Source organism: Oncorhynchus masou, chromosome 24, assembly GCF_036934945.1.
Source record: "Oncorhynchus masou masou isolate Uvic2021 chromosome 24, UVic_Omas_1.1, whole genome shotgun sequence".
Classification (NCBI taxonomy): Eukaryota; Metazoa; Chordata; class Actinopteri; order Salmoniformes; family Salmonidae; genus Oncorhynchus; species Oncorhynchus masou.
In genome coordinates this window covers 72,411,756-72,421,714 of record NC_088235.1, presented here as the reverse complement: position 1 = coordinate 72,421,714, position 9,959 = coordinate 72,411,756, and the positions used below count along the sequence as shown (strand labels likewise).

Here is a 9,959-nt window from a genome sequence, read left to right as displayed (position 1 = left end):
CGGAAAACTGGACACTCAAACATTAGGGTAACATGGGTAACGATACGAAAACCTTCTCTCTCCCTAGAAGTGTTAGCATGGCTAGCGGTTGCTATTTAAATGATACTGTTGGAAAACAAGTTGGCTCTACAGTTCATTCTCGATCGTGCACTCTCTGGACATCGCACATTTTTCTTCGTGGTTGGTTGGCTGAGTCAGCCAACGATGGAGGGGCGCGATGCTTTTGGCTGTGTCATTCTTTCTAAGAAGGAGAAGCTATGCATGCTTGGCTTATGATACATGGACGGTAATTGGACAAGTTTGCAACGCCAGGATATTGGGTTTGATTCCTGGGACCACCCTTTTGTAAAAATGGACCCATGCATAAATCGACTCTCTTTGGAAAAAAAGCATCCGCTAAATGGCATATATTATAATTTATATATTAGGCTGAGAGTTTTTTCTCTGGCTGAGTCACACCGAAGACTGTACAAATGGGACCCAATGCGTCTCTGCTTGGCACGGCGACAGACTCGCTTCCTGTCCAGGGGGTGTACTTGTACATCATGCTGCCTTACGCTGCAGAAACAGGAGATCTGCTCCTATGAGACATTCCAGCTCGTACAAGGCAAGGCTACTTACTACAAGGCTACTGAACTAGCTCACTTGATTCACCTATTCAAGGGCTTTATGATTAATTGACAAGTTGAATTAGGTGTGCTAGCTGTGAAATAGTTCAAATAGGCTACATGGACAGTTTAAAACACCCTGACCTAGGTTCCATGGATGTGAATTCTTATGTTATGCTTTAACATCCTCTGCTGGTAATTTGCTGTCATCACAAGAAAATATCTATTCTGCATTCACATAGGATTGATGTATATTTTTCCTTAAAAAAGTTTTGGCCCAAACAGGCACATTTTTAACACATTATTGCCCGCACATGCCTTTTATGCCTCCCATGTGATGAGTGGTAGTAATGGTGTGCGGATGTGGTTGGACGCCTATTTTAATAAACTCATTGAACATACACCATCAAAAATAAATCCATTATTAATTCATTTTAGGCAGGTCCTAAGAAACATAAGAGGAATAAAAAAAAATTCAAAAGAATAGAATGCCATATTTTGAGTTGAATTAGGTTACTTCCAAGTGAATTAAATCGTTAATTATTTTTGTTCTTTAAACGGACACACCTACCCCGATCACAGTCAACACACATATTTTGTAGTAAGAATATAATGGAATATAACAGAATAAAATACAATATTTTCCCCACACAATTTGTGTCGCGGGAAAGTGTGGAACCCCTGTCATAAAAATTATTTTGAAACAGAGCCCAAGCCCACGCTTTTTTAAAACCACGTTTCATTTCTTTCCTACCCTCACTCCACTTTGTTAGGGACCAGGCGTTAGGGTCATGCATTGTGAGAGTATCTTCATCATGATACCCATACAAAATAATAGCAATCCTATTTTTAAAATCATGCAAGTCTCTTGATCATATTTCATAACCTCCTCGTGCTTTAGGAGTTGCCTGTACGCGATCAAGCAAAAATATTTGGCCCACGCTTGATTTGGGCTTCATTATTGCATGCTAAATGTTTCTGAGCAGTGGTTGCAACCTGTTCTAAGAGCATTTCGTATTATTATGTATGTAAATCTGAGATGAGCTATTTAGTATGATATGTTACATTTGGTATGGTTACACAAGACAGATGGTTATTTAACCCTTTAATCTAACTCCTGAACTCAACCCCAACACCTAGCCTAGATTTCATTAGGTTACCTATCCCCCTTGCCACACACACACCCACACACACACTTTTAAAGAGTGGACTAGTGCTCCTGTTTTAAAGACTTCTAGACCAAGTTCATATGTTAATCTCTCACTATCTTTTCCTACTCCTAGTTTGTCTCTCTCCCCACATCTCCAAAAGCATAATGACAGTCATAAGAGGCATCTCTTCCTCCCTTATCATCACTTATGTCCAACCACCCTGATCACGCCCAATCTCTAGACTCGGAGGCTAAGCAGCGCTGGACTTAGTTAGTAGGCTATTTGGATGGGAGACCGGCTTGGTATATACTGTATATCAGGGTGTATATTCATATAGTAGAGGAGTGCTGATCCAGGACCAGTTTTACCTTTTAGATCATAATGAATAATTACATGGGGGGGGGGGGTCAACTGAACCTGGGTCAGCATCGTTGGCCGGGGTAGGCAATCTTTATAAATAAGAATGTTCTTAACTGACTTTCCTAGTTAAATAAAGGTGAAATAAAAAACAAATAACATTTAAAAAGCATTCTGAGACGCTTCATGAATATGGGCCCGGATGCTGTGAACCCCTCAAGCTCATCTCTGGACGTCGAAGCCAGAGCCCCTGTATTTATGTATTGTTCACCTCTAATCAGGGATTCAGACCAGGGACACCAGATGTGTGCAATGTAGTGATCAGGTAGAACAAAAAAACAGCAGGCTCTGAACCTCATAGGGAAAAGAATTGAGGACTCTGCTGTAAACCTTTTTATTGATTCTTTCCCCAGCAGAGGGCAGTGGAACCCTAGCTGAAGCGATGAAAAAGCCCCCCCCCCCTCCCCCACACCACTTGATCTACTCTACATCCCCATATTTGAAGACGTAATTAGGAATTTGTCCTCCTCTGTATCTATCCTAATATCCACTGTAGTACACACACTGTAAAAATGGTTCAGATAACTATTTGAAAAGTACTTTTGATACGTTATACAAATACATCAGGCAAAGTATTTTAACCCTTGTTAAAATACCAATAGTGGGACTAACAATAGAATGAAAAGAACAAGACAAAATGACAATGATAATAAGTAATGGAAATAAAATATTAAAAAGTAACATTCTAAATGTATTGAAAAAGCAAAGAGGTTCATTTTACAATTGATCATGGTTGGACTGCTCAGTCCATGGTGCTCTGAAACTTCAAGAGCCAGACTAATACATGGATCCCCTTGAGGGAACATGAGTCGCTCCCATCGGTTGTGAATCTACGGTGCTTCGGCGACTGCAAAGTCTCTGCAGAATAACCTTCAAGTGATTTCTGAACTTGATCCCAACAAATGCGTAGAAGACAGGGTTGAGACAGCAGTGGGAGAAAGCAATGAGTCGACACATGTAGAACCCATAGTCGAGCTTCATGCTGACCTCACAATCGTTGAAAGGTGCTACAGAGTTGTCGGTCAACAACCTCAGAAATATAACCATGTTGTAAGGTGCCCAGCCAAGGAAAAATACTGCCACGATACTGAAGATCAGTTTCACGGTTCGATTCCTCATGTGTGACCTTGACTTGAAGATTGCCTCCAATATTCTTACGTAGCAGAAACCCACAACTGCAAAAGCAGCCAAGAAGAAGACGTTCTGTTGGTATGTGCTCACTTTCCTCCACATTGGAACGCTGTATTCACAATGCAAATGTTTTTTTCTCTCGTGGGGATTCTCTTGGACAGAGCTGAAAATCAAAGCGGGGACGGCCAAACCAAAACTGATCGCCCAGATGATGAGAGATACGGTGACCCCGTAGCAGCCCCTCCGGGAGCCGTAGTCGGACAGAGGATGCACCACGGCCAGGTAGCGGTGGATCGTCATGATGGTCAGGAACAAAACGCTGCTGTAGAAGCCTGCGTAGAAGACAAAGGTCACAGCCTTGCAGAGGAACCAGCCAAAGGTCCAGCCCCAGATGTGGTAGGCTGCCCAGAAGGGCAGACCAAAGGTGAACACCAGGTCAGATAGGGCCAAGTTGAGAATGAAGATGTTGGTGAGAGACTTGAGGTTCTCGTACTTGGCCAGGATGGCCAGGACCAGGATGTTGCCCGCTAGACTCAGGATGGTCACCACAGAGAAGAAGGCAGGGGTGGCGATGGAGCCAAACTTGACAACACCTTCCTTGTTACAGACCTCATCTATATAGTTCTCATCATAAGTGATGTTTGTTTCGTAATATCCCATGGTCAGGTTGGAAGCTGAAAAAGAAAAATGCTAATTATAATTATCAATGACTTCTTCATGCGTGTCCCTCTTTAAAAAACTGCAACACAAATCTCAATATGACTTAACAATTTGCCTACAACTACAATTACAGAAATTAAAAAAAAGGTATACAAAAATGAATGAGGAAGAAGTCATGGAAACATCTGAAACTGAAACAATTAAAATGTAACAACAGTCTTTTGGTATTAATCTATATCTTGATTTGGCTAAAACTCTAGAGTCAAGTTTGAAGAATTAGGCTCAATAAATTATTTACAAGATCAAACTTACCTGTTGTGTCTGTTCTTTCAGTTTAGCTTGATGGCCTCACGTTCCCATGTGCACAATGATACGAGGACCGTTGAGGTGTGATGACACTAAGGTAACAAAATAATCAGGTTTCTATTCCTCCTAGTTTGTTCCGGTGTACCTTTTTTGGGGCAAACATGAAATATCCTCCAGTCATAATTGCACTGCCGAGGGTATTTCCATTCTACGTAGGCATGCAGTACATGAAAAACAAAAATATTTTTTATCTATGGTTTAACTCATCAGGTTTACAACCAACCGATAAAGTAACTGTGCCATCAAAAGAAGTGCAGTAGGCTAGCTGTACAAATACAATATCTAGTTGAAATATGTGTACTGTATCGTGTAGCATGTTACAATTGTATAAATAGGCTATCATCTGCTTTTAATGTTTTATAAAACAAACTTTCCTTTTTTATATATATTTTTTTTACATAAAACACTTTCTTGTTCTTATTTTCTTCTTCTTCACTAAAGCTTATTTATTTTCTTACAAATCCTGCCTATATGACTGTGGGACAGTCCTGACAAATAAACCAGACATTCAAATCAAATCAAAATGTATTTGTCACATACACATGGTTAGCAGATGTTAATGCGAGTGTAGCAAAATGCTTGTGCTTCTAGTTCTGACCATGCATTAATATCTAACAAGTAATCTAACCTAACAATTTCACAATAACTACCTTATACACACAAGTGTAAAGGAATGAATAAGAATATGTACATAAAAATATATGAATGAGTGATGGCCGAATGGCATTTTTTTATTTTTTTTATTTCACCTTTATTTAACCAGGTAGGCTAGTTGAGAACAAGTTCTCATTTGCAACTGCGACCTGGCCAAGATAAAGCATAGCAGTGTGAACAGACAACACAGAGTTACACATGGAGTAAACAATTAACAAGTCAATAACACAGTAGAAAAAAAGAGAGTCTATATACATTGTGTGCAAAAGGCATGAGGAGGTAGGCGAATAATTACAATTTTGCAGATTAACACTGGAGTGATAAATGATCAGATGGTCATGTACAGGTAGAGATATTGGTGTGCAAAAGAGCAGAAAAGTAAATAAATAAAAATAGTATGGGGATGAGGGAGGTAAAAATGGGTGGGCTATTTACCAATAGACTATGTACAGCTGCAGCGATCGGTTAGCTGCTCAGATAGCAGATGTTTGAAGTTGGTGAGGGAGATAAAAGTCTCCAACTTCAGCGATTTTTGCAATTCATTCCAATCACAGGCAGCAGAGAACTGGAACGAAAGGCGGCCAAATGAGGTGTTGGCTTTAGGGATGATCAGTGAGATACACCTGGTGGAGCGCGTGCTACGGGTGGGTGTTGCCACTGTGACCAGTGAACTGAGAAAAGGCGGAGCTTTACCTAGCATGGACTTGTAGATGACCTGGAGCCAGTGGGTCTGGCGACAAATATGTAGCGAGGGCCAGCCGACTAGAGCATACAGGTCGCAGTGGTGGGTGGTATAAGGTGCTTTAGAGACAAAACAGTTGGCACTGTGATAAAATGCATCCAGTTTGCTGAGTAGAGTGTTGGAAGCTATTTTGTAGATGACATTGCCGAAGTCGAGGATCGGTAGGATAGTCAGTTTTACTAGGGTAAGTTTGGCGGCATGAGTGAAGGAGTCTTTGTTGCGGAATAGAAAGTTGACTCTAGATTTGATTTTCGATTGGAGATGTTTGATATGAGTCTGGAAGGAGAGTTTACAGTCTAGCCAGACACCTAGGTACTTATAGATGTCCACATATTCAAGGTCGGAACCATCCAGGGTGGTGATGCTAGTCAGGCTTGCGGGTGCAGGCAGCGAACGGTTGAAAAGCATGCATTTGGTTTTACTAGCGTTTAAGAGCAGTTGGAGGCCGCGGAAGGAGTGTTGTATGGCATTGAAGCTCGTTTGGAGGTTAGATAGCACAGTGTCCAAGGACGGGCCGGAAGTATATAGAATGGTGTCGTCTGCGTAGAGGTGGATCAGGGAATCGCCCGCAGCAAGAGCAACATCATTGATATATACAGAGAAAAGAGTCGGTCCGAGAATTGAACCCTGTGGCACCCCCATACCGGACAGCATGCATACCGGACAGCATGCCCTCCGATTTGACACAGTGAACTCTGTCTGCAAAGTAGTTGGTGAACCAGGCACGGCAGTCATCAGAAAACCTGAGGCTACTGAGTCTGCCGATAAGAATATGGTGATTGACAGAGTCGAAAGCCTTGGCAAGGTCGATGAAGACGGCTGCACAGTACTGTCGTTTATCGATGGCGGTTATGATATCGTTTAGTACCTTGAGCGTGGCTGAGGTGCACCCGTGACCGGCTCGGAAACCAGATTGCACAGCGGAGAAGGTACGGTGGGATTCGAGATGGTCAGTGACCTGTTTGTTGACTTGGCTTTCGAAGACCTTAGATAGGCAGGGCAGGATGGATATAGGTCTGTAACAGTTTGGGTCCAGGGTGTAGGCAAGATGCAGTAGATGGAGTACAGTATATACATATGAGATGAGTAATGTTGGGTATGTAAACATATAAAGTGGCATTGTTTAAAGTGGCTAGTGATACATTTATTACATCAATTGTTCCATTATTAAGGTGGCTAGAGTTGAGACAGTATGTTGGCAGCAGTCAACATACTGGCAGCAGAGGATGCCGTCTGTGTAATATTCATATGTGTAAACATACATTTTGTACAAAGTGTGCAAAACAAGACAGTCTGGGCCTGCAGCCTTGTGAGGGTTAACACGTTTAAATGTTTTACTCATGTTGGCTGCAGTGAAGGAGAGCCAGCAGGTTTTGTTAGCGGGCTGTGTCAGTGACACTGTATTGTCCTCAAAGCGAGCAAATAAGTTATTTAGTCTGTCTGGGAGCAAGACATCGTTGGGCTGGTTTTTCTTTTGTCGTCCGTGATTGACTGTAAACCCTGCCACTTTCCTCTCGTGACTGAGCCGTCGAATTCCTACTGTAGTCACATGATTTTACTGTTTAACTTGTAATACTCTACAACCAAACTATAGCCCACATAACGAACCCTCGGTCCTGGTCCTGTTTCTCGCATTGTAAGTGGTTTAGCTACTTGTCAATCCAGTTATTGTTTCCGCCCCACATAGCACGGTTGCGTATGGATGGTAACTTTCTGGATTTTCATGGATCGCCAAGTTTAAAGTACGTTTCTCTCTTAAATAATCAATGTCTATTTGTTGATATGAATATCAATGTGTCTTATGCAACTTCACTTCTCATGACAACTGATATTGGGCTATATGCATACCAAGCATACTACACTCACGCGCGGTCACTTTGGATATCGATGATAACAACATTAGGCTAAATGTATCCTCTCTGAGTGGAACATATTTTTATCCTCATGGCTGAAACAAAATTGTGGCCATCGCAAACTGTTGCGTAAGGACGGGGAACACCGAAAGGCGAAAACATTGTGCTTTCAGTAGACCTTTACACATGTACTTATCACTGAAAGTAGGTTATTTCACACACGAAATCTCATCAAACACGAGAGACACGATCAATCGATTGCAGTAGCGCGTGCGAGACAAACAAATGCCGCGTTCACCTACTAGTCGGAACTAGGAAACTGAAATGTCCGACTTGCTAACTGGATGTTGTTATATTTGTGCTGCGTTCAACTACTTATCAAATGGAAATGACGTGTTTCCTAGTTCAGATTAGCGCTTGTCCTCGGCAAAGGCTCAGCTCTGACTGTTGCTCTGACTGGGCATGTGTCAACATAGTGTATTTTATTGATACGTTGTATAGTAGCTAGATTAGCACGTGGTCCTGCGTGAGACAAATGCAGTCGTCAGAATGGATCACTATTTAATAAAATATCTCGATTTGTAGCGAACTTCAAAAGACTTCACCCTGGGGATCGAACTTGATCATAATAAACTAATTTTAGAGCCCAGAAGTATTTCTGGGACGTTCTGGCGATCGGAATTGAAATAGGCTTTCTTGGGCATACTCGTGTTGTTGGCACCGCTAGTTTGCTACGCAGTCGCCGACCAGTTTAGCTCGTGACTTGATCCAGACCGGACAGGGGCCTGCGCCCTCTCCTTAACTCTTCAAATAAAATGAAATGTTATTTGTCACATGCTTCGTAAACAACAGGCGTAGACTAACAGTGGAAGTGCGTAGGCTACTTTTCAGTGATACATATTAAATGGAGCCCAATGCTGAGAGGAAAGAGGTGGGATAGACTGCGGGCTGTTTTGTTTAATTGTGTTATGTTTTTTTTCTTTTCTTTTGTTTCCTTATTTAATTATTTGTACTCGTTTCATTTCTTTACATACTTACACACAACGCCTCATGTATGCACTCTAAACAGCCTACAACTTAGATACTACATCAAATAACATGTAGTCTATTACACTCATCCATGCTATCCTAAATGCATACACCCATGCAATCCTAAATGCATACACCCATGCAAAATCATGTGCACAAGTCTGTGTGTGTGCATGTGCTTGCATGTGTATGTGTAAACACACAAAAGCAGGTTTATAGAACATTTTGCAAATGTATTAAAAATCAAAAACGTTATGACATTTACATGAGTGTTCAGATCCTTTTGCTTAGTACTTTGTTGAAGCTCCTTTAGTAGTGATTACAGCCTTGGGTCTTCTTGGGTATTTTTATCTATTTTATATTTAACTAGGCAAGTCAGTTTAAGAACAAATTCTTATTTACAATGATGGCCTAGGAACAGTGGGTTAACTGCCTTGTTCAGGGGCAGAACAACAGTTTTTAAAAATCTTGTCAGCTCAGGGATTCAATCTAGCAACCTTTCAGTTACTGGCCCGACTCTCTAACCACTAGGCTACCTGCCGCTACAAGTTTAGCACATCTGTATTTGGGGGAGTTTCTCCCATTTTTCTCTGCAGATGGGGAGCATCGCTGCACAGCTTTTTCAGGTTTCGCCAGAGATGTTCGATTGGGTTCAAGTCTGGGCTCCGGCTGGCCCACTCAAGGACATTCAGAGACTTGTCCCAAAGCCACTTTTGTGTTGTCTTGGGTGTGTGCTTAGGGTTGTTGTCCTGTTGGAAGGTGAACCTTCGCCCCTGTCTGAGGTCCTGAGCGCTCTGGAGCAGGTTTTCATTAAGGATCTCTCTGTACTTTGCTCCGTTCATCTTTCCCTCGATCTCCCAGTCCCTGCCGCTGAAAAACACCCCCACAGCATGAAGCTGTCATCACCGCGCTTCACTGTAGGGATCGTGCCAGGTTTCCTTGGCATTCAGGCCAAAGAGTTCAAATCTTGGTTTCATCAGACCAGAGAATCTTGTTTCTCATGGTCTGAGAGTCCTTTACGTGTCTTTTGGCAAACTCCAAGCAGGCTGTTATGTGCCTTTTACTGAGGAGTGGCTTCAATCTGGCCACTCTACCTTAAATGCCTGATTGGTGTAGTGCTGCAGAGATGGTTGTCCTTCTGGAAGGTCGTCCCATCTCTACAGAGGAACTCTGGAGCTCTGTCAGAGTGACTATTGGTCACCTCCCTGATCAAGGCGCTTCTCTCCCGATTGCTCAGTTTGGCTGGTCGGCCAGTTCTAGGAAGAGTCTTGGTGGTTCCAAACTTCTTATATTGAAGAATGATGGAGGCTGTATCAATATGCTTTGTGTTGTAGTCACGACAGACAAA

General features: G+C 42.2%; 2 protein-coding genes across 10 annotated transcripts in view; one reads left to right on the top strand and one right to left on the bottom strand.

Moving 5' to 3' along the window:
- Positions 1-2,589: 2,589 nt before the first annotated feature.
- LOC135512585 (chemokine XC receptor 1-like) lies at positions 2,590-4,354 on the bottom strand. Its single transcript, XM_064934761.1, has 2 exons — positions 4,280-4,354; positions 2,590-3,981 (listed from the first exon to the last, which is right to left on the bottom strand). The coding sequence occupies exon 2, from the start codon at positions 3,965-3,967 to the stop codon at positions 2,954-2,956; it is 1,014 nt and encodes a 337-aa protein (XP_064790833.1). The 5' UTR covers positions 3,968-3,981; positions 4,280-4,354; the 3' UTR covers positions 2,590-2,953.
- Positions 4,355-7,383: 3,029 nt separating this feature from the next.
- LOC135512583 (FYVE and coiled-coil domain-containing protein 1-like) overlaps positions 7,384-9,959 on the top strand; it is a 58,559-nt gene continuing 55,983 nt past the window's right edge. For 4 of the 9 annotated variants that reach the window (XR_010451432.1, XM_064934759.1, XM_064934760.1 and 1 more), the window contains exon 1: positions 7,384-7,471. The gene's annotated coding sequence lies outside the window, so the exon portion shown is untranslated. The remainder of the gene's footprint in view (positions 7,472-9,959) is intronic. The other 5 variants (XM_064934757.1, XM_064934754.1, XM_064934752.1 and 2 more) reach the window with 3 other exon arrangements.

Coding starts and splice junctions, on each gene's coding strand:
- LOC135512585 (XM_064934761.1), bottom strand. CDS start 3,967: ATGGGATATTACGAAACAAACATCACTTATGATGAGAACTATATAGAT.